Genomic DNA, 24,335 nt, shown 5'->3' with positions numbered 1-24,335 from the left:
TGCTTTTCTTTATTTAGAGATAGATGGTCTTTGTTATCATCTACGCGACCAATGTGCTGTGTTGTATTGTTTCACCTTGATCTCCAAAGACCTGGGGCATTAGAAACAATGTGCTGATTTGGCCTGCTCTTTTAACAGAAAGTAAAATTTAGGGGTTAAGAAAGCAATTCAATTGTGAAGGAAGTGCTAATCCAAAGTAAATGGGACAAAGAAAGTCCAGTCTATAATAGGCTGTGTATCATATTTGGCCTTCTTTTAATGCTAGTATAATAACTAATACTTAGTTTAGTCTTTGTCTTAAATTATCTTACTTCTGAAGCTCTACTAACTCCATATATATTTTAAATGTCAAGCACGATATTCGTCTCAATGTCAACATCTGGTAGGTCTAATACAGGCTACTTTTGTAGTCATGAGGTGTATTCACAAAACAGTTTGGCGATAGTCAAAAATACAAGCCTCTACTTAAGCTTCCCAGGCTGTACACAAATGCACCAATAAAGCTGACCACATCCTGCGACAATGTGAACTAGAGGAATTCAAAAAAAGTTAAAAAACAAAAACAACTGGACTTCTATTCTGTAGCTGAAGACGTTTCGCTTCTCATCCGAGGAGCTTTCTCAATTCAGAAATAGAGAGTGTGGAGTTCAGCTTTTAAAGCTGAGCTGTGATGAAAAAGCTCAACTCCACACTCTCTATTTCTGAATTGAGAAAGCTCCTCGGATGAGAAGCGAAACGTCTTCAGCTACAGAATAGAAGTCCAGTTGTTTTTGTTTTTTAACTTTTTTTGAATTTACCATGGCCTGGATGACTGAGAATCTACACCAGCATATTGAACTAGAGGAGGCACAGGGTATAGCTCAGCAACATTAAAGTGGAGCACAAAGTGTGTCAGACACTTTCCTTTTTAAATCATATAACTGGCTGGTTGCACAAACTGTCTGTCAACACTACATCACACGCTTAAGCTGCGATGCTGGCATAGATTTACCCACAAATATTTCAAATCTGTCTCTGCTTCCCTTGATGGCTCAGAGGTGTGAGAGTGGCAAGTTGAGTTCAACTCCCCATGGCATCTCAGTTTGTACATAAGTTACACTAAAACAGGAAGAATATGCCTCAGGCCCGGCTTGAAAGTGCTTTGTAAAAGGAGGTAGTGAATTAAAATGAATAACTAGTTAATAACTGCCATGTACTGATTTCATTCCTACACAATGTCTGAAGGTCACAAACTCATCTCAGTAGGATCCTAAAACCCAACACCTAACAATGTTGTTTCACAAATGTAATCTTTTAGTTATACACCTGCACTACTGTATATGTGCAAATGCATTCAATAACAGAGGTCAACTCAACAAAGAAGGCTAAAAAGATACAACATACCACTAAAATATAAGGTAAAGCTTGGAGATTAGAGACAAAAGCAGGCCAAAGAAAAAACAAAATGAAATAAGCAAAATAAAAAAGCAACCCACACAGACATGAACACTTAGTCCAAAGTAAGTAGATAACTTGTGTCTGCACCTGTGTTTGCCCCACACACAAAAAACTAAATTTTATTCAGAAACATGTTGAATGAAGAGCAGAAGTGATTAAATACAAAAACAAATTAAAAAAAACACTAGGTTCTCCTAAACTAAGAACTGTAACTCTGGACATGCAGAGCAATAGATTAACAGATTAATAGCCAGTATCTATAATGTTTTGGGTTTTGTGGACACAGACATTATTTATGCAAACAAAAGTCTTCGTCAGTTTACCAAAGACTTTGATTGTAAATCTACATCAATTTCAGCACTGAGGGTGATATGATCTGCTATTGTACCATGTCAATCAGGAGAGTGAATGGAGACGTTGAGGAAGCTAGATGCAAATAGCAGGAAACTAGCAACTAAAACCCCGGGGACCACTCAGCTAACACAAATATATTCACAATGCATGCTTACATACAAGAGCACATATCTCTTTTCACTCTGTTTCAGTTGGTTTTTGTTTATGTAGTGTCTGTGTGTGCATATGTGTACTTCACTACAGTGACTGCTATTGACTACATAAATTAGCCGTCTGGCAGAGATAAAGTCTATGAAAACCGAGCCACTAGTCTGTTAAAATCATTTATGAGTGTAGCAAACCATAATCATGAAACAAGTAGAAAATGGCAAAGAAAAAAAAATTCTATTGAGCTTGAATGAACCTTCCAACAGTCGAAAACATAACAATGGAATCATGAAATATTCAACGTGGCCTAACAGCCAGACTGAATTATCTTTTATGTTAAGCAGATAAATGTTACCACTAGAGTCAGAGGTGAGAGAAATAAAACAGGGTGAACCGAATGAAAGGAGCCGAACAAAGAAATGGTGATAAAATGCTGTTTGGGCTGTGGGGTTATCCAATAATATTTTCAGCACAGATAAAGTTAGTACCTCAAAGACCAAGAAATTTCCTTTCTCCAGTAATAAGAGTCCAGTGCAACTTAATCCTTCAGTGTTTGCTTCTATTCATGGGATGCAAGTAACTCTTCCTTTGTTAACTCTTTTTATTTAGGCTTCAAATCTCCTTCCATTTTTAGATCATATATATTAGGATATAACTTATCTGGTCCTTACCAGGTCTAAAACTTTAGTAAAAACATTCTCACATAAACAAGAATCTCAAATTGTTATATATTTAAACATAAAGACAAAATGAAGGAGCTGTGTACAAAAAAACCTAAGTGATTTATTAGCTAATAGATTCCCTCGTAGCAACATCAAATTGAAGTTTATGTATTCTGTGTGACTTTCTAAATTTCTTGCATCACTGTAAAGGATTTTGGCATAACCCTCTCAAAACACGGCTTCTTTTAGTTGAGGTTTGAGAGAATTCAGTTGAGCAGAAGCTCTCTCGAGATTCCTCCATAGCATTTCAATTTCACTGTGGTCTAGAAACAACAGAGCTGCAACACGTTTTGATCGACCTAATTTACACATGCCCACTATTACGTTGTGCCCCAGAGATCAAAACAACACTGAAGCTGTTTTTACTGTTTGTTTGTTTTTTTTCTTTTTCCAATGTCTCATTTTATCTTGATCTTGTTGCCATTAAACTTAGACTGTGTGCTGAAATGATTATTAACTGGGGCCTCAATGACTCAGTGAGCCCTCAATGACTCCAAAGTGCTACAGTCTTCTGGTTCCAAAATTAGACTAAATCGTCAAGCCTCTCCCACTGTGCTTTACAGACGGTGTAGCTTGTTTGTGCTGATAAGATGCATTTGATGTTCAGCAAATGGGGTGTTGTGCATTATGGCTGAACATTCCCACCTACGTTTTATCTGTCTAAAGCAAATTGTTCCAGAAGTCTTGCAAATTGATCACGGAGAAGCTTTTTTTTTTCTTGCAAAAAAATCTAAAACAAAAAGTCATTAATGTCCAGTATGTTTCTGCTTTGACATTTATCATGCTAACAAAGGCCTTTATGGTCTGTGATTTATCTTTTTGGGTTTTTTGCAATCTCTGTGAACATAACATCGGCTGACTTTTGAGTGAACTTACTGGGAAATCCAGTCTGGGTATGATCACAAGCTTTTTTGAATCCTTTCCACTTGAGAATAATTTTTCAACTGTAATATCATAGAGTTTAAATTGTCTGGAAGTAACCTTTTTTACCGCTTCTTACATTGATGAGCAGCAACAGCATCTTTAAAGCCCCTTTCACAAAACGCTTTCAAGCCAGGCCTGAGACATTCTCCTCCCATCTCAGTGAGATTTATGAACGGACAGAGGCTGCATGGGGGGTTAAAATCAACTCACTGTCATTACGCCTCTGAGCTGCTAAGCAAGATAGAGCCATAATGTTTTATTAAATAAAAAAAAAACATAAGACGGCATCACAGCTTGAGGGTCTTGTGTAGTGATGACAGACCGTCTGTGAAACCAGCCGACCGCAGGACGAGAGATGTCCAACACACATTTATGCATGATCGACATCAACATTCCTCAGTTCTATGCTATGCCTCCTATGGTTTCACAGAAGGGCTTAAACAGGGGCACAGCCATCAGCATAATTCACCTTCAAAGTACTTTTTTTGCAAAGTATGAGCTGGCAGATCATCACTAACAGCCTGCTGGTAATTTCTCACGTCTTGTGTTTGAGAAATCTCAAACAAGAAGCAGCCTATTGTCACTGACTACTCTTCTGTATCATCTGATCTTCCCATCTGCCAGGATGATATAGTTGATGAAGATGGGTACTGCCTTGGGGTTAGAGCAGAGGATCATTACCACCTGACTTTAGCACATCACCATTACAATGAGTTAGATAATGACTGCCAAAAATGCAACTAAATAGAGAACGCGGAAGCGACTGCTAATGAAAGGTAATGATCTGTAACGCATTTAGGAACTGAATAAAAAAAAAAGTAAAGGGGGTTGGGGTGGGGGATGTAGCAATGTAGCAAAAAGTTCATATGCTCGATTTGGTGATTATTGTCTTATTTTTAAGAAGAAAAATTTTTCATGTCAGAACAGATGGAAACTCTTAATGCAACTCACTTCTGATGTAGCAAACATGCTACTCGGAACCGTTCACATAAGATGGTTCTGCTTTAAAAAGCAAGTTGAGACCTTCAGTGTCCAGATGCATGAAATCCACATTCTCCATCTGGAATGAACCGTGCTCAAAAACAGGACAGTCCCCAATTTCAATCTGGGAAAACTACAAAAGAATCTTGTCACTCAGCTGACAGAACAAATCTACTACTGTGATCAAACAGGTCTGCATATATCAGAGCAGACCACTGTGACCTCAGATCAGAGGAGAAAAACAGATGAATATTACAAAAATAAACAGATCAAAACCCACTGAAGAAAATTCCTGAAAACCTCTCTCCGATTTTCTCTCATATATCACCAAGACTGTGCATCTGGTTTGTGTCATCTCGATGTTTCCTGTTAGAAATGACTTTACTATGTTGCAGTCATTTGAAATGCACATACCTGCACCTGCTGACGACATCATATAACCTAGTTTATTCAAACTAAACCAGATGGTGAAAAAGAGCCTAACACATTTGTTATGACTTAACTTTGAAAAGTTTGCTTCAAACACACTTTGTAACTGAATAAAAACCAAGCTTGAGGCCATGTACCCAGCATAAAAATGTGTGAATAGGTTTGCGTTTAGGGCAGTCCCAGTGTACTCGGGAAGCAAACTCTATTAGTCAGATGTGTGTGAGGTTGGAATTACCTTCATTAAGTTTGATTGCAGTGTTATATTGTTGAAATGTGTGCCGTTAAAAGGTATAAAAAATATACTGCAAATGGTTGAAGGAAACTACATCTTACTGGTCAAGTATATTGCTTTTGCTAATTGAAGATAAAGCTACTGTAAAATGACCTAAAATGAGACCAAAGCAACTCTACAGATAGTGGTGCAGATTGAATTTCAGGATAAAGTTTTACCCATAAATTGTTCTAAAACTCAGCTTATGCCAGAAAAATACTACAACAAAATTTAAATGAATCTGAATATTATTGTTTTTGTCCTTTAAGCCTAAAAGTACACAATTCTTAATGTCTCTGTAAAGGAATTAATCAACACAAGCAAAACTGCAGAAAGCAAACAAATATATGTTTAAAGGACTTATCACCAGTTATAAATATTAATGCAATGTACTACCTATTGACTGAACTTTCAAAGTACCATCCAAGCTTTTGTTCATTCATATATTAAGCAAAGAGATTTTAAAGTATCTGTGCTAATGGCCCAGGAGAAACCTGACAATGTTCTTTTCATACAAAGCCGGGGGCTATTGAAGGCCTAACTGGACTAAGTTGAATGTATTTTCTGATGGGGATAAAATTACCTCGGTGGGAAAAAAAAACCCAATCTAATTTGAATTTAATAGGCGCAAATGAAATTAATATGCAACTTAATGAAACTAATATTGTGAATCAATTTGAACACAAAATTAAATTTTCGTGGGTAGTCCCAGGTGAGACATTGTAACAGGGTGTTGTGAGGATCCGCACTAATAAAGTGGAGGGGATAATAACGAAGGTTCATCTGTCATACTCAGACTGTGTGCAGACTAATTTGAAAGGAGAAATGGGTTTTACTTATGAAAATTAATCTTCAGATGATCCCTGTCTTTTGTCAAAAAGTGCTTGATGATTTTAGAGCCGAGTAAAAATAGCACTTTTGGTGCGTGGTAGGTTTCTGAAATTGCATCAATATGAACTGATGAAAGTAAAGTCCCTCATCTTTTTAACAGCCTACTATGTTTTAACCATCTAGTTTCCACACGATGATTAAGTTCTAATTCTTCTCTGAGTATATCAGTAAAATTTTCTATTTTAAATGATCGTGTGAACACTGAATAGGAAATCTGATCTGCACATTGATCAGCACCCTGGGTAAAGTAGAGGAACTGCTCCTCCACGTCAAAGGGAGTCAGCTGAGGTGTTTCAGGCATTTGACTAGGATACCGTCTCCAGATTTGGCCCAAAACTCACTACAGGGATTGTTTTCTTTAGCTTGAGAATGCCTCGGTACCCCCAAGGAGGGGCTGGGGAGTGGTGCTGAGAACAGGGATATCTGGGTTTCCCTCCATGACCTTTTGCCTCCTTAACTCGACAACAGATAAAAGGAAGAACAATACTAGCTACTTTGAGATAAGCCAGCAGTGTAAAACTGCAGTGACACTGTGCATCAACTTTTATTGTCTGTTTGTGTGTGTGTGTGTGTGTGTGAGTGCTTATAAAAATCAGTCATTGTTTCATGTCTGTTGCATTCCTTTCACAACGAGCAACAACGTTGTTCCCTGAGACAAAAACTATGTGTAAATAAATGCATATCAGTTTGAAAAGTGTTACAGAATTAATAAATTATGCACATGAGTGTGCCAATTTATCTTTTGATATCCTAGATCACATATTTATAAACTCACAAGGATTTGCCAACTATTTGTCTTCAAACGAAAAGGAACAAACACTTTCTACATTAAAATACTACAAAATCACACTTGGTGCGTAATCTATCTTGTAATTCACGATGCTGGAGAGTGTCTGATTTCTTGAAAATTTTGTTAAACCTGATGTTATGGAAGATGATAAATCTTTCAAAAAACAAGAGTCTATTAACTATTAACTAAATCAAAACCCAGTAACCTTTTTATGCCAAATAAATTATTTGAGATTAAAAACTTTTAAGAAGCTGGAAACATCATTTGGATACACTCCAATCAAAACCATATCAGCTTGACATTTAGCAAATGAAAAAACTTGAGTGAGAAAGAGCCTAAATGATTCCACGTGATCATCCAAAAGAACAAACTGGAGGCATCAAAGGCCACACACAACAAACTGATGGTTAAAAATGTTCTCTTTGACGCAGAAAGAGTCGGGGAAAAAAGACTCCAAATGATGTTTTGCATGCGTGTCTTTTGTGTAAAACAAAGAAACTTCTGTTTCAACAGCTGACAAATGTCACCAGTGATGTCACCACTACCACAGGGAGACACAAAGAAAACAGAAAGACACTTAAAGGACACATTCTCTCTTGTTTTAAATTAGGGGGACCTTATCAAATTAGTGACACCAGTTTTTGTAAATAAGAAACAGAGCCTGCCTTATATCAGCATTTTCAGTAACCGAACTGTTCTTTTTTAAACATTTGATCAACAGTGATTTCATCCTGTCAGATGTGTGTGTAATCTGCTGTTCCACTAAAAGAGATCTTGTGTAAAGAAAAAAACAAAACCAAAAGATGTATTTGTAGTCAGTCTGACCCCTTTGGGAAAAAACTGTGGAGGGAGGTTGGCAAGGGAGCGACATCTGCCCACACACCACAACATGTTGGCCAAAATTTGTAGCCTCCCCCTTTAATTTTAACACAAACTTTAAAATATCCAGAGATTAATGCTAATGAAATCATTATGTAAAATAAGAATAATGCAATCAAAGGTGTTAAGCCAATAAACAACAATCAAAAATCAAGGAAATTTTGTCATAGAAAAGCAGAAATTTACATGCTTTTCCTGACATTTACTATATATATATATAGATATATATAAAACTGAAAACCAACTGAAATACTCTGTGAAAACCTGTCAATTTAAGATTCTTTAGCCTTTTCAAATATCTAATTAGGAATAATGTTCTGATTTGCAACCAAGGTTTAAGTCACATAAAGGCAAAAATTAAAAAGTAATTCTGCTTCCACCTAAAGCTTAACCTCAAGCCTCTGAGGCTATCGTCAATATTTGTTCATCGTGCTGCATTCACTGTCCTTCAGAAGAGAATAAGTCCAACCATTTTCTTTCTTTGCTATAAAGTCCCTTTTAACTTTGAAAAGATAAAAGTTGGTAGTGTTGCACCAATAATTTTTCTCGTGCTTCACATCCCAAATGGAAAGCCTAATCTTTGATTCTCATTTGGGTTTTTTTTCCGACCCACACAATTAAATTTCAAATCAATTGCATGACCAATGAATCCCAACGTAAATAGTTATTATTAATATAGTTTAAAATGATGTCATAAAGGCAACAAGTCCTTCATGTAGTCTGAGGAAACTACAACATGAGAGCTCCCGGTAGCTGCATTACTCAGTGTTCCTATCTGCTTTGTGGTAATTAACTATTCTGAACCTGTTTTAATGCATGACTCATGATAAGATTGTATTTAACAGATGAATCATTACCAACTATATTTAGCTTCACAGCAGATGAGGAAAATCTAACTATTTTAGAATATAATGTACCCGTTTTATTCTAACAGTATGTGAAGTTCAATTTGTAATGTGAGCTGAGTGTGAACTATCAGCCAAGATACTGTCAATTCTCTTTAAGGTGCTGGGTCGTTGATGTGTATACTGCCATATGGAAACATTGAATCATAACTCAAAAACATATTTCTGAACAAAGGTGTGTCATTCTGGAACATCAAGTGTGCACAGAGAGATGCCTGAATAAAATGGGCTTATCAGTATTTTACACAAGCTGACAGTAATACTTATCCTTTACATAAAAAAAAAATCACTAAAATATTAGGAATAGTAACAAAGCTGAGGTTTTTCTGTCATTACTATGTGTGGATGACAAAAACTTTCTGTCCTCTGAAAGGCAACTCTTCTTGAAAAGGTTAAGAATGCCATTTAAAAAACAACCATGGCATGTTATTACTCAACTAAATGACATGCCACACTTTCGACATATAAAGCTGGAGTTTAATTTTTGACTGGGAATAAATGCCTAAGCAAGCAAAGGTCCCCAAATAACAAGCATAACGATGCAAATGAGTGAGATTTATTGCTTCAATGTGAAGTATGGTGATGGTGTCGCCACATAATATTACAATGCATCTCTTGCACTATGATAACGGTCTAAGTAATCGTTAACCAACTCTGGTATTATAGCAGGAATAAATAATGTTTCACGACTAAAACAAAGGCCTCATGCTGGTGGAGCTTTATGGCATCTTTTTCAGATTGTTACTGGACTTGGTAAAGAGGGTTCAAAGACACATGCTTCCACTTGCTTTCTATATGGATAAATGAATAGCTGTTCAAACCAACAGTGATTTGTCCATAGGTCCTTGCTTCGTGTGGTGCCATTAATGAATAGACCAGAGAGGCATCTGACAGTATGATTGATGGAATATCATCAGTTCAGTCCAGCCCATTGGAATTAGCCCATTGTAACCCTTTTAACTAGTCCTCTGGGTATACACCACATGGGTTACAGGAGAGACACATTTCTATAAAACAGCATGAAATGAACCCATAAAAATAAGTGTGTGTTAATGTGTGTCTGAACATGTCAAATGTGAAAGTAGTCTCCACCTTGATATCCTTGTATCCACTAACAAACTATGTAAATATTCTATTTTTTTTATGTATCAAAGTTATAAACTCTTTTTTTTAGAGGCAAAATGTTTAAAATGTAAACCAAAAGCATTCCATTGTTATATCCATTGTTCAATCGATCAAATTGTTGGCTCCCAACTAAAGTATATTGATATTACAAAAATGCACTTAATGTAAACATGCAAAGCAGGAGACTGACCAAACACAAAGTAAGTCATGTGAACTGTTCAAATTAGAGGCACTGTAACTACAAGGAGGCAAATTGTTTCTGGTTAAAGCTGGATATTTGAGGAGCTGTGTTTTCTGTTTGCATGCCTGTGTCCTACCCAGTGTTAATGGAGATGATTTCAATAAGAGGGTTCTTTCTGATCTTTGGAAGGTCCAGTCTGGCCCCTCCAAGTCTTTTGCCTCCATCCTTCTTCTGTCCCAAAAGACGAACCGAATGACCTGGAGACAACAAACAATGAAAATCACTAAAACACACATTTTATAAGGTAGTATCTCGTTGAGCAGTAACGGTTGGAGACTAGTTGTTAACTCAAACTTATATCAATATTGGGAGAAAATACACAGAATTTCAGTTGCAGTCTTACTGAATTTTGAGTATTTGCAACCAAGTGCATGTGGCCACATTTTGAATAGCCAGTTTTCAAAAATCCCTGCCTTTTTTATGTGCACGGCATGCAAAACTGTATTGTAGGCTGTGCACATTATTTCATTGCCCACCTCTGTTGACATATCCACCTTTGGCAGCTTGAGATGGGCTGGAGATGTCAGTGACAAACTCAAGAAGGATTTCAGATGGGTTTGAGACACCCGCAACAAGTCTGTGACCATTTTGAAAGTAAATTTGTTCCACAAGTTTTTTGAACATGTTCAATAATGAAGCAACAATACTTCTGGCGTCTGCAACTCAAGTGAGGAAAATTAAGAACCCCCAAAAACATTTCAACACACCTGTTCATCAACTAGACACCAGCAGTTGAAGTTCAAAGAGATTTTAGCTTTAGGACAAATGATATTATCATGCAGGGATAAAGCTACATGCAATGTATGTATTTTAATTAAATTTAAATTCAGCACCTGCCATTTTTCAATGATTAAATGTAATAGTTCTTGATCAATGGATTAAACATAAGAAAAATTGAACAAATAAAAGTGATCTGATTGCAAAACAAAATCGCTATTAAGACAGTAGAACCACTTCCTCTCTGTTATCTCTAAGTAATTCAGCAAAAACAACTATTATAACTCTCATATAAAGTACAATCTTTCACAATGGAAAAAAAAAACTTTCCAATATGCAATAATAAGAACCATCTTTAGAGAAAACATTAAATCTTTCTCAATTTGTTTCAGCATATTGTTTGTGTGCTAACGACACACAGTTTGAAAAAGCAGCTCATCAGACAACACTATACATTTACCGTGGCGATTGTGGCAGCTATGGGAGAAAGGAAAGATATGGCAAAGGAATGGGAAATGTCAGCTGCAGAGGGATTAAGGTTCAGATGAGAAATATACATAACAATGACCTAGAATTTAAGCAGAAGCCAAAAAGAAGGATTTCCTTACCACCTACAATTTACAAAAAAATCTCTGGTTCAGGAAAAACAACAAACTAGTGCATAATGCTAAATTGGTTATTTTCTTAGATTGTTGTTTTTTTGTTTGTTTGTTTATTCAGCTACTGACAATAAAGAAAGAATAGAGAAAGAGGAAGAACTCAAATAGTATCAGATATGAAAATTTCATTTGGTGGACATTCCAGTGTTACAAAAGCAAATGAAAATCCACAGTAAAGAGTAATAGCTAACCCCACTTTGGTAAGTAGAAACAAAATGCTGAAGTCTCCCCTTTACCCATCAAATAAGGTATCAGCTGGAGGTGTGTAAAATGGAGGCACTGAGGGATGGAATTGTCTTCCTGTTTTCATCCGCTTTACACAGGTCTCCTGGGAGGGAGGGATCAGGGCAGGGAGCAGCGTTATCAATTGGTAGATAAAAATGACAATCTGCCCCAGAGGAGGACAAAGAGCCAATCAGTGAGGCGTGACTGCTCGTAATATCCTAGTACAAGCAAGGAAATGAGAAACCTTCCCCCGTGGAAAACAGCTGGGACTTTGAGCACATTTGGCCAGACTTTGCTCAAGATCTCTGAGTCCACATGTCCTGATGAAACAGAGCCCCAAAACCACTGCATGCTCCATGAGATCCTAACCTCGGTAACTACAGTTTTTTTTCCCATTTGTTTATTATTGATTCCATTTATTAACCAACTGAAAGCTGGTGCAAATAAATAGACGTCAACTACTGTCTCAGTAGGTTTCAGTGCCACCATGTAACATGAGTAGGTGAATCTAAACTCAGCCTATCCAATGGTAATAAACTTCCATGTTGTTTATCTTTACCCACAGAAATCCTAATGTGGTCCAGGTTCAGGCAGGTTGGTGCATGTTTTCTGTTAAATTCTACCTGTTATTTTAGTTTCCTCTGAAAATATACTTCAGCAAAGCAAGAAAGTCATCAAATACATAATGAGATAAACAGATTTGTCAGGGAAAAGCAATTACCTACATGGTGGATTTTCCAGATGTTTCTCCAATTACAAGACTGTCCAGTCTAATAAAATTTGGAAACTGTTGTTTTCCACCCATTCTTTTTTTCCCCCTCTAAAACTGAACGGGACTTGTTAGTGCAACCACAGACCAAGGCCCGAGAAATAATCTCAGTACCAGCATGGAATCTCTCCAGGAACGTATCCAAAGCCAAATTCAATTTCAGAGCCACGAATGAAGGGCAAGTAATAACATAGCTAACATGAGGTGCTGTACTAAAGCAAAGAAAGCTTCCCAATTTGTCATCTCAATTACAGAGTTTACAAAGGCCAACTGCTGTGACGAACATCCCATACAGACACATCACCCTGCGCCACGTTTTATTGTTATCGATTAGACTTCTCTCTCTCCTCTTATGCATTTTCCCCCCAATTTGTCTTTGTTATTTTCTCTGCTTAATAAACACAAACCTAAATAAATATTTCTATGCTCATAACAAACCGTTGATAGAACAAGGGGAATAAGGCAAGGAAAGATGGACAGAAAGTACATCGGCAGATAAATTGATGATGACAGAAGAAAAATGAAAAATGTACGGCAGTGAAGGGTGGAAGAGTGAAAGAAAGCTAAAAGGATGACCTGTTGACCCGTGTGCGATTTCTTGTGAGTGACTGATCCTGTTGTGCACTCCGGTTCGATTGAAAATCAGCAGGCAGGATTTGGGGGGATGGGAACCCTCAGGGACAGAGGTAGCAGATAAAAAGGGGAAGGGTGAAATGTCTCATTTATTTTTTTTCTCTCCCATCCAACCAATTAAACATAATACTGACTTATGTCAATGATACAAGCTACTTTTATTATTTACTTTTTTTTTGCTGGATGTTAGTTAATAAAATTTTTATTTTGATGGCAGATGTTAGTGGCAGACCTCAGCCTCTGCTACTTTATTTCTTGTTCCAACAAATATAAACTTGAAAGAAAATCATCTGTTTCAGAGATCAATGGCTGACAAAGGTTTATCAAACATTGTTATAATTGTTAGTGATCATTCTGCAGCAGTCTGTGTAAAAACCTCCAAGATGCCAAAGAGTAATGTTGAGTCCCATTTCACCAAGTCTTTTTTTTTTTGCAGTACACTTTAAAATCAATAATTATGAGCTGCACTTAAAAAAAAACTTTCAAATGAAAGTATTTTTCCAATTTAAAATACTTTTTTTTGTCTAATGTATTTTGTTTGGCATTATTAATTTAATTCCTTAAGAAGGAAAAAAACATGGGGAAATGACAAATGAGCTTCAGCCTCACTCATTTTATCCATAAGCTATGCTTTCCATTACATTTGTGATAATGTAGCTATCATCTCAATGGTGGTTGGTAATATAATATGGAGTTCTTTCAAACCCAACTTTTGTGCTAAACATGTTCCTTTTAGAAAGTATGTGATCACTGTTTTTTTACAACCTTTGGTTCATAAAATCCATTTACATTATCAGACGAGGAGAAGCTGCCTGAGCCAAAGCAAAAAAAAAACAAATGGATTTTGGATTAAAGTGCACACAGATTTATAGAAAAATAAGTATCCAAATTAATAGGAAATTCAAAATTGAAGTATTATCCTATTATGATAAATGGAAGCGTCTGACAACCAGTTTTCATGATCTTCTAAAAGTGAATCAAAGTGTCATTAAAAGCAGTGTCGATGTTGCTGATATATTAGTGAGTCACTTTCTTTCTGTAGACCCAATCTTTATTCAATTTCTAAGTAATTTAGGGTTCAAGTTAAAAAAGCGAACTTTGAGCCTATTTCAGGTTGTACCTTTCAGCTGTGAAACACTAACAAACGCAGGCTCACGCACTCACTACGAGATCTTGTGTGAATCTTTGGGACACTGTTAATTAGATTAAAAAGTCACATGCCCTGATAGAAGACTAATACTCCACATCATTCTTCCACCCTTTTTTAAAAGTGATATTCTTTGTTCTATATTCCAGAACTTGTAGAAAGAAAAGATGTACTGTTATAAGTCAAGTCAAGTGAAGTCAAATTTAATTATAAAGCACTTTTCAGCAACAAGGCGGTTCAAAGTGCTATAAGAACCTTCCTGGTGTTTTCCATGTGGAAAACGCATCAGTCGTCCATCAATTCACAAATATGGAGAGAGTTCATCTGGAAAAATCTGATACGACTTTTTATCACACCTAAAGTCAAGAATGCATATAAGGGCACAGACATGACATGCTGGAGGAACTGCAGAACAGTAAATGCAGACCACTTTCACATATTTTGGAACTGTTTTGGAAAAATGTGCATGAAACTGTAAATATGATTCTGGGATATGATATTCCTATGAGCGGCATGGTACTATATCAGGGGTGTCAAACCCAGTGACACCAGGGGGCCAAAATTAAAAATTTGGTCCTAGCCGAGGGCCAATCACGATCCATATTTATTAAAAATTATATTAATTAACCTTGGTTTTAGATGTATTATGTCAAATCTTTCATATAGAAATATCAATTACCTTTTCCCAGTTATAGATAATACAGAATTTAGAGCAAACGTACTTTAATGAACACAGACAAATAGATCAAACTTCAAAAAGCACACCGTTAGCGGTCATTTCTTACACCTCACTCAGCTTTTAAATGAATTTTTTAACATTAAAATAGATTTTTTTTTTTAAAAGCCATCAACAAAAACCTGATCATACAGAAGTTAAAACTATATATTGTTGGCTTCTAAGTCACTGTCAAGAGAAAACTTCATTAATTAGGCTCAGTTTTTTTTTAAGCAAAATAAGAATCAGAGACTTTATCTGTCCTAGACTAGAGGGCCAGACCTAATGAAATCTAAACGTTATCTTGGGGGCCGGATGAAATGTTACAGAGGGCCGGATCTGGCCCACGGGCCTTGGGTTTGACATGTGTGTACTATATCTTTGTAACTTCAACAATGTCAAAGTAAAAGTAAGGGATAGATATCTGATGAAGATAATATTAATAGCTAGTAAGAAAGCTATTACGAGAAAATGGGGAAAGGAGGACCCCCCTAGTCATGAACAATGGATTGAGATAATAGAAGAAATCTACATCATGGAAAAATTGACATATCGACTGAGACTACAACAAGGACAGATGGAAGAAAAGTGGACAAAATGGACAATATTTAGAAGAAAAGACAGTGACAAAAAATAGAAAGAACTTGGCAAACTGGATGGGACAGAAGTCCAACGGAAGAATAACTCCCAAGCAAAAGTTTTTGTTTGTTTTCTTTGATGTTATGTAATGTGATATGGGTACTGTTTGTGTACACTATATATGTAAACAAAGTTGAAAAATGACAATAAAAAGTTAAATGATAAAAAAGAACCTTTCTGGTGAAATTAAGGGCACTCAAAGTTATACTTTGTGATTTGACTTAATGCAAAGTGTTTAAAAGAGCTTAAACTTCAGCAAAGCTTAAAGCTCTGATGGCTGACATGAACAAACTCCACGCAGCTTCCTCGTGTCGCTCCCTGAGAGGCTCACAGGGCATTAAAAATACTTCTCCGCATATCTTCAAGTGACTTGAATACATGTGAATGTGTTCACAACGTCTCACAAATACCCTTCATATTTATTTTTGCTTTCATTTCGTAGCACTGATATAGGCAGTCTGTATAGAGAAAACATGGATCAAAAGGTCACGTGGGCACCATATCGCCTCTGATCCACCGTTACACACACACTTCAGTGTAACCTTTCCTGCTCTCTGTTTTCATGTGACTGGAACACACTAAATCTTAACTCGTTTTAAAGGATAACAGAATATGAGGTGAAAAAGAATCTGTCGAGGCTATCTGCTCATTAAAAGGATTGATATAAGCAGGCAGAGGATAAAACAACAGTAAAACATGTTAGTAAAATCAATGCATATCAATACATTTCTTGTTGGTTAAAAGGGGGCCCCTTTTCTGTTTAGATCTGCAACAAAAACTTTTTTTTTCGATGTTTTTGCTTTTTGTGCATCATTAAAATTCAATCTTACCTTGTAAATAAAATGAAAACGTGATTTCATAATTGTCAGTAACCCATTTTTAAGGATGTATCAGTGGGCTCAAAATTAAAAGGAGTAACAGCTGTGTTTACTGTTAAAAAGTAAATTAGCATCTGGCACAGGAAAAAAGGAAAAAATGTTTGATTAAGCAAGCTTGTGACCACGCAAGCACCCAGGAAAGCAGTGATGCTGTAAAATGGTAACAGAAGACTGAGCAGCAGTAACTGTAATGTGTGAAACTGTATAAATTAACTCGATACACACTAACTAAGCCAATAATTAAAAGCAGTTTTACAGTAGTTGGTATCTGTTCAGACTGACAGACGTAAACTTCTTTTTTTTCTTTCTTTTTAATAGACTGGGACCCAAACAAAAAGGACATTCACATAGCATAAGAACCAAGTTCATAAAAACATACTCTCTACTCTTGTCATGTGCAAAACAAACCTGCAAGCTATTTCGGCGGAGAAAAGCTGTGCAACTATTAGCAGTTCATTGAGGTAAGTATTTTAGTAGCCATTACGCAAGGCAAATCCCCCCCATCTTAAAAGGTTTATGCCCAGGCCTCCAAGACAAGAAAACAGCTCTCGGTTTATACGAGGTCATAAAGGACTGTAATGATACTGGGGAAATTGGTTTCTGTGGAGGGGGCGACGGTGGGAGAAAGAAAAAAAAAGGGAGGGGAAAAAGGCAGTAAGGGGGTAGGAAATGGAAAAAAACAGTAAAGAAAGGGACTGAAAAAAAATGCTCGGAAAAGAATGAAAAACTGAGAAATAAAAAAAAAGAAAAAGTGAATTAGAATGAAGAAAAGGGGAAAAAGTGACACTGTATACATGTGGTGTGCACTAGTTTAACCAGGCTGATAGCACATTGTAAAATTAAGCCCCAGTTCAGCTGTCCTTCATTAGAATGAAGCCTGCAGTGCAAACCGATAGACTCACACAAGTAGTGCAAACTCGATCTGTTCTTTATTAGGAAAACAGCTGGGGGTGGATGACAGCTTGACTGGACACTCTCACACTATAAACTCTCTGTGGCCTTCATTAAACAGTTGCGTGCAGCGGTTCACTAACAGTTTAAATGGATAACCTAATCACTGCCATATGAGTCTGACGGAGTGTTGCACAGACTGGGAAGATCATTTTAACAAGCGCCTCACTCAGCTAGACTGGATCCAAAAAGCAGCATAATGAGACAAGTTAATAAAAAAGCTAACGTTAGTATAAAGGATTTTTTAAATTTAAAAACACATCACATGCTTCTTTTTCCGCTCACAATGACTGAATCAAATGATTCCAAATGTCTGAATGATGTTAGAATACTCCTTTAAACCCATGTGATGCACTGACTCTTGACAGTCAAGTCAGTTTTGTGTTTTGTGTTCTGTTAACTAGCAAACATACTTCTTTAGAAGAAAGAAAAAGACTCACACAAAACCTTTCCCACTCCTGCACCCCCACTTTCATCCGTTCATTGATCAACGCCTTACTGCTAACCTACTCATGTGTGTGCATGGATGTACATGCGCCCCTGCGACTCAAAATACCTTTAACAGTCTCGTCCACTACTTCCACCACTCGATCAATCTGCTGGACCTGAAATGCAGACAGACACAAGGGAAAGGGTTTATTGACGCTGACATAAGAAGCTCACACAGTCAAACACAGGATATTGACGACCTACACACACGGACTGACCCAGGTTTATACAAGAGGAGCATGTAAATACACAGAAAGGCAGCATGCAATAAGTACAAAGACAAACAAGTGCAAAACGATACAATCACAACAAGCTTTCACCAGTTAGGATTAAGTAATATGGATTTCCTAAATGTCACACAGTACGTATGTACATAAGTGAAAACACCGTGTTTGGTGTGTATTGAGCAATGTGTTGAGGTTGTAAAAGGGTCTTAAAGGGATAGCTGAGATTTTCTGAAGTAGACTTCTGTAGGGTACCAATGCAGCAGTCAGTATCTTACTTGCAGTCGACAGAGGTTTAGAGAATCAGGGAGAGTCAAGCCAATAGCCACCCATAAAAAGGCACATATAAGAGCAGATTTCCATCTTTAAAAAACAACAACTCAGAACCTCTAAGCTTTTAAATCCTCTAAGGCAAATGCTGTAATAGACGGCATCATTTTTGCACCAAATAGATATGCAGACTGGGCGTATGACTCAAGCTCCAACACAACGCATCTTCAGTGAATATAATAGTCTGCCTTTTTCTTTTATGCTCCATATCTTTGAAATGAGCTTTAAACTACACTTTACTCTATCTATATGTTTCAGGGCCTCTTAAGAATGACCCTGGGAAAAAAAATTGTAATTGCTTTACTTGTGCTGGTAATTGCTTTTCTTTTTCCTTTGCTGGTAGTAAAATGTGTTGGATTTAGTTGGAATGGTGTTGTACATCTTCCCATGTCTTTTAAATAATCTTTTATTGCACTAACATTTAAAACTGTCTTTTTATTTTCAATTTTTTGTAATGAAACATTGACATAAGTTTGTTTTCAATTCCCATTTATGCCGCTGGACCAGGACTCCCAGGAAGAAGAGATGATGTATCTCACCTATTTTACAAAATAAAATAATCCACTTCAATAGATCTGACCTCTCCCTTCAATGCTGTAAAACAAAAAGTAGAGAAAAAACACAAAGATAGAAAGGTAAAAATTTCCAAGCGATAAAGCAGCAACCTGCTTGTTTATCACAGAATAACAAACAGAATGGTGCTATATTCAGGCACCTGAGTTCTCATCTTCTTTGTTGTTTGTGACAGAAAATTCCTGCAGTTTTGAGGATGTAAAGCTCCTCTAACACGCATAAAGAAAACGAGCAGATTCCACTACTTGTAGCTTCAAGATAATCAGCCTAATTGAAGGTTGCGCTAAATACAACAACAGCCAGAACATTTCAAACTGATTTTATGCACCTACCATTCTACAGTTACTGTGAAAAGAACAGAAGAAAAAGAAGCAGACAGGCACAGGCAGAGAACTAAAGAGGTGGAAAAAAGTAATATTATAATTTTCCTTGACATAATTTTTCTTTTCATTCCTCCCAGCATCCCTCCAAGATCTAATTCTCTTAGCTTCTCTATTCACAGATGTTTGTGCTCTAGCCCTTTCCATTGGCTCTCAGTGCCTCCAGGTCCATTACCCAGCAAACCTTTTTTTTTCCAAACACTCCTCACATGGATGCATACTGTGCTTCACAGGCAGCAGTTGCATGCATGTTACACACTGAAGTAAAACCTATTTCCTTGTAATAGCCAAGCAATCTGGATCCATTCAGAGCAGCAGCAGGTGTCCCTTCTTACAGTAAAGGTTTGGTAATGCCTACATTTTGCAAACTAATTCAGATCTCCCGTTTCAACTCTGTTTTGTATTCATAGAAGTCAAAAATAAAACAAAGTGTGCTGCAAACAAATCAGCTTCAGCAAATAGAAGCTGTGAAAAAAACCCTCCATTAGTAGAAATAGAAATTAGAATGGTATTTTAGATATAATTTCTGCATAGTCTTTCATAACTGTTTTCCAAAAGATTATGAGCTGAGATTATTGACCAGTCGGACAACCTGCAATGAGCACACACAGGGATTTACAAAGGCTGTCTGTTGCCTCAGCAAGAAGTCTTTGAAATAAGAAATGGCCGAACACAATGACTGTGAATTTCTAATGGATGATAAAATAACAATAGTTCAGAGCTGAAAAAAAGCCATGAGCAGCTGTGCACCCTCCGCACAACAACTTCTTCTTATTGAACCAGAACAATCTTTGACTCAGAAGGCACCAGATATCTACAAGGTATTAATAATGCCAAGGTACAAACAACAACCTAAATAAATAAGCCATTTTTATTGTTGCAGCTGTGGTCTGATGAGGCAGCATCAGTGATGGAGATGTCAGCAGGCCAGAGAAACACTGCCAGACTAAATTTGGACATGTCTGACTCGGTGGGGAACACCGTTTTTATTGACTGGTTTGGATAATATATGCTGTAACAGTCCAAAATTTAGTTTTAATTCTCAATTTTGAATCACAGTTACATTTCTCTTTCAACAAATTGCACAGTTTTTTGTTTTCCATTTATTGCACTATTGCTTTACAGTTTGCTGCTTTGAAAAAACTATCATGTAGTTTTGAGTAATTGGGCTTAGATTCAAAAACAAAATAAGCATTCTTTATCAAAATCCTACATACGATGTCTTGAGGGCACTGATGTACCTCAACCTTGCTTACCCATTGTGATCTTCTCATTACTCGGCCAGTACCGTGTGTATGAGTGTGTGATGAGTGTCAGATACAGGATGTGACAAGTCTGGTTCAGAGAAAACGAAACACTGCAGGCTTGCGTGACCGCCTGTGTACCTTAAACAAAGTACACTGTCATTCATTTCATGACAACTTCAGGGAAGAAAACAACTACATGGGCACACAAAAAGCTGACACACAAAGGTCAATTAAAGAGAATGAATTCAAAAGGACGAGCCTTTTTATAACTACATCCCTTATCTAGCCGTTAGTGCAATCACTATACACAAATTCTGAACTTGTTATTTGCATCTAATTTGAATAACCCACCAACTGCCACTGTCATTATGTAGTTGATTGTAACTATTACAAAAACACGAGGGGAGTGTTTGCATTCTCATACAGCTCTGTGTTTGTTTCTTACAATGTGAGCCTGTTCATGCATGCATTTATAAGCCTTGTTTTACAAGAACAACGAAAAACAAAAAAAGGAGTCCATTATTCTCACGGGGGCCAGCTGTCCTGTAGGGACCAACGTGCAGGACACCATTATTCAGAGCTAAGACTCTTAATCTTCGAGTCATGTAAAGGTTTGGTGTTTGCTTGTATCTAAGTGCAATCCAGGTCATTTGTGTCAGTGACAGTAGAAACAAATCTACACTCCTAGTTTTTTATGGTTCACTCTAAAAACTAGTAGCCAGTTTATCTAACCGTGATCATACTCTAGACATGTAGCACTGCTTAGAGTATAATAACAGTACTAAATGGCATGTTTACTTGAACAGATTAGTTATGGTAAAGCAAGTGCCAATAGAGGCAAAAAAATAAAAAAAAACTTGGGGGAACTTTCACTATTCCGGCTGATTTCTCTATTTGTCAGACTTTTAAAAATCTTTAGCTGTTACTAGGTGGTTGTTGAGCTCTACAGCCGTGGCACAGCTTTTAGACTGGTCTTCTTCCATCTGGACCGTAGAAGCTCTCAGCCACTGATAGTCTTTGGTAAAAAAACTGAACTCCACATTTCTGCTGATGTACTTGTTACTTGCACAGCTAAAGAGTTGTGTACACTGAATGCAACATGTAAATTAAGAAACTCTGTATGAGCCTGTTGAATAATGAGGGGAAGAAAATCAAATTGTAAAGCACTTTGTTGAATTTAAATCAAGGTTATAAAGCATAAATGGTAAGTGTGGCCTATTCACCACGTGTTGTTTATCAACAAAATTTCTAAACACCTAATCAAGGATGCAACTTTTCTGTATAAAAAAAGATACAAGAAATGTTTTTATCAGTTATTACTGACAAAATAAAATCAGAAAATTATTTCTTTAACCTTCCACTCTAGACAGATAATACTGATGAGCACTTTGAGTCCCTTTATGATGATTTTAAATACTCTGAGTGGACTTAAAGGAGTAGTTCAAATCTTTTGGTGTTCTGTGGAGTTGTAGGAAGCAGTCAGTATCTTGCTTGCATTAGACAGAACTCAAAGTTGCTTCATTTTGGATAAAGCATTTAGCTCATCATTACTAAACTTTTTATCTCCAAACTGAGGCAATTTAAGCTATCTGCAACATATAAGATATTAATTATTCATAGCTTTTCCACAGAAGTCCACTTCAAAAGATCTGAATTATTGCTTTAAAGTTGCAGCCTTGCTGCTCTACTGCAAACCTGGTTATAATTTTTGGTTTCCAAACTCGAATTCCCTTGGTCATTATCTCTCACAGCAAATGTTTAGTTTAGTTTCCTTGATCTGACATTCCTTTCCGTTTGCCTTACTCACTTCTAAGGTCAAGGCTAGTTTTGTTGTTCTGCCTTACAGTTTTAGAACATCGTGTTCTGGACTTGCTGATATAGCAGCACTTTTAGTTTCATTTTAAAATAACGTGGTTTTGATTGTTTCCACCATCACCTACCTACAGAGTCGGCATTTGAATTCTCAACACATCACCTCGTCTCAGTGTTTGCTCTTCAAATGCCTCTCATTAGACACATTAAAGAGGCCCAAGCAAACACAAAGCACATATTGTATAAAAACTTACATAGACATGCAGTTTCCATAGAACACGTATAGAAGACATACCCCAATAATGCTGAGACTTTTGAGGTAGTCCATCCGTGGCTGAGCTTGAGGAACACAACCTGCTACAACCACCTTCTTCTGCTGCTCCTGGGCTTTTCTGCAAAGGAAAAAAGCAATGAAAATCAAAAAAAGTAATTGGTCTTGCTCCAATGATCTGCCTACTTTCTGTTTTTAGTTAAACAAAAATGAAGAATTACTGTCCAAGAAATACAAGTTAGTTCAACAATAGCAAATTGTTTTGGTAATTTGTTCCAAGAACAATTTTCAACACAGTTAATTAGCTTTGTTTTTCTAAACCAATAATAATAAATTGATGTAGTAGGTATGTTTGTACATATGTATGTTTGTATGTACACACTCAACCATACATACACAAATCAATAGTTTTTGCAATTTGTCAGACTTTAAGCATCCAGCAGCCTCGAAACAGTCAATTACCAGTATGAATTGCAAATTTTGAGATTCTTTAAACTTAAACCACACAGAAAAAAAAATCAAAATACATCTGACTACAAATCAAAGGATACCACAAATTGAACAAATTGTGTGTTATTCACAAGATGACAAGCTAAAATACAAACATAACCATAGTGCATATTTGATTTGTGAAACTGATTTTCAAAAAGAGGCATCACACACTATTGAAAAATACTGGGAAGTAAGAGCAGAAAGTAAAAAAAATTGATTAAATGTAAGACTTCTTACACCAACAACAACAGTCCTCTCTCAGCAGAGGCTACACTGAACCACAACAAGTTCTCAAAACCAAAATAGTTTCACGATGTGGCTGCAAGCACGAGCCCTTTTTTAAGCTGCCTCTGGCCATTTAAAAATGCATTTCTTGGAACAATGTGAGCCAAAAAATATATATAAAACCAGCAATGGAGAACCAAAGAAGCCTGCACTGATGTGAAGCACTGTGCACAGAACCTGTGTCGGACATACCCCTTTCTAATTCCTGCTGCTGGCTGGTTACTACATCACAACCTCGATCTGCAATGCTGACATACCCTTACACCAGTGGTGTCCAATACTGGTCCTGGAGGGTCACTGTCCTGCATGTTTTACTTTTTTCTCTGCTTTGACAGACCTGATTTGACTGAGTGATTAACAGGCTTCTGCAGAACTTGAAGACCTGCTGAAGAGCAGGGAAACGACTAAAACATACAGGATATTGGCCCTCCAGGACCAGGATTGAACACTGCTGCCTATATATACTGACCGTTTCAGCTCTGTGACTACCTCTCTTGGTGGCTCAGAGGCGTAACAGCGGCAGGTTGATTTCAACCTCCATTCTACCTTGGTTCTCACTTGAAACACACAAAGATAAGAAGAACAAGTCTTAGGCCCACTTTTTTTGTGAAAGACGCTTTAAACTGTTTTTGATCAGCTTAGAATAGCTGAACATAAAATCTCAGATTCTTTACAATAGAACCCTAACATCCATTTCATCTTGGGTACGTGGACAAGAGGAAGACGGACAGAAGTAAAGCTAAACCACTGTAATCATTATTAGGGAAGACTGCAGAGGAAACCCATTTAAGACCGTTAACCAT

At 36.9% G+C, this 24,335-nt stretch overlaps 1 protein-coding gene across 1 annotated transcript in view; it reads right to left on the bottom strand.

The window, feature by feature from the left end:
* The window catches only part of cdkal1 (CDK5 regulatory subunit associated protein 1-like 1), a 210,724-nt gene that overhangs the window by 128,715 nt on the left and 57,674 nt on the right, over positions 1-24,335 (bottom strand). The window contains exons 5-7 of the mRNA XM_017409794.3: positions 22,780-22,876; positions 17,986-18,034; positions 10,173-10,293 (exon numbers count right to left, since the gene is read on the bottom strand). Coding sequence (XP_017265283.1) covers positions 10,173-10,293; positions 17,986-18,034; positions 22,780-22,876 — 267 coding nt within the window. The remainder of the gene's footprint in view (positions 1-10,172; positions 10,294-17,985; positions 18,035-22,779; positions 22,877-24,335) is intronic.

Source organism: Kryptolebias marmoratus, linkage group LG16 (assembly GCF_001649575.2).
Source record: "Kryptolebias marmoratus isolate JLee-2015 linkage group LG16, ASM164957v2, whole genome shotgun sequence".
NCBI classification, from domain to species: domain Eukaryota; kingdom Metazoa; phylum Chordata; class Actinopteri; order Cyprinodontiformes; family Rivulidae; genus Kryptolebias; species Kryptolebias marmoratus.
The sequence above is the reverse complement of the archived record's forward strand: the minus strand, read 5'-3'. Positions and strand labels throughout refer to the sequence as shown.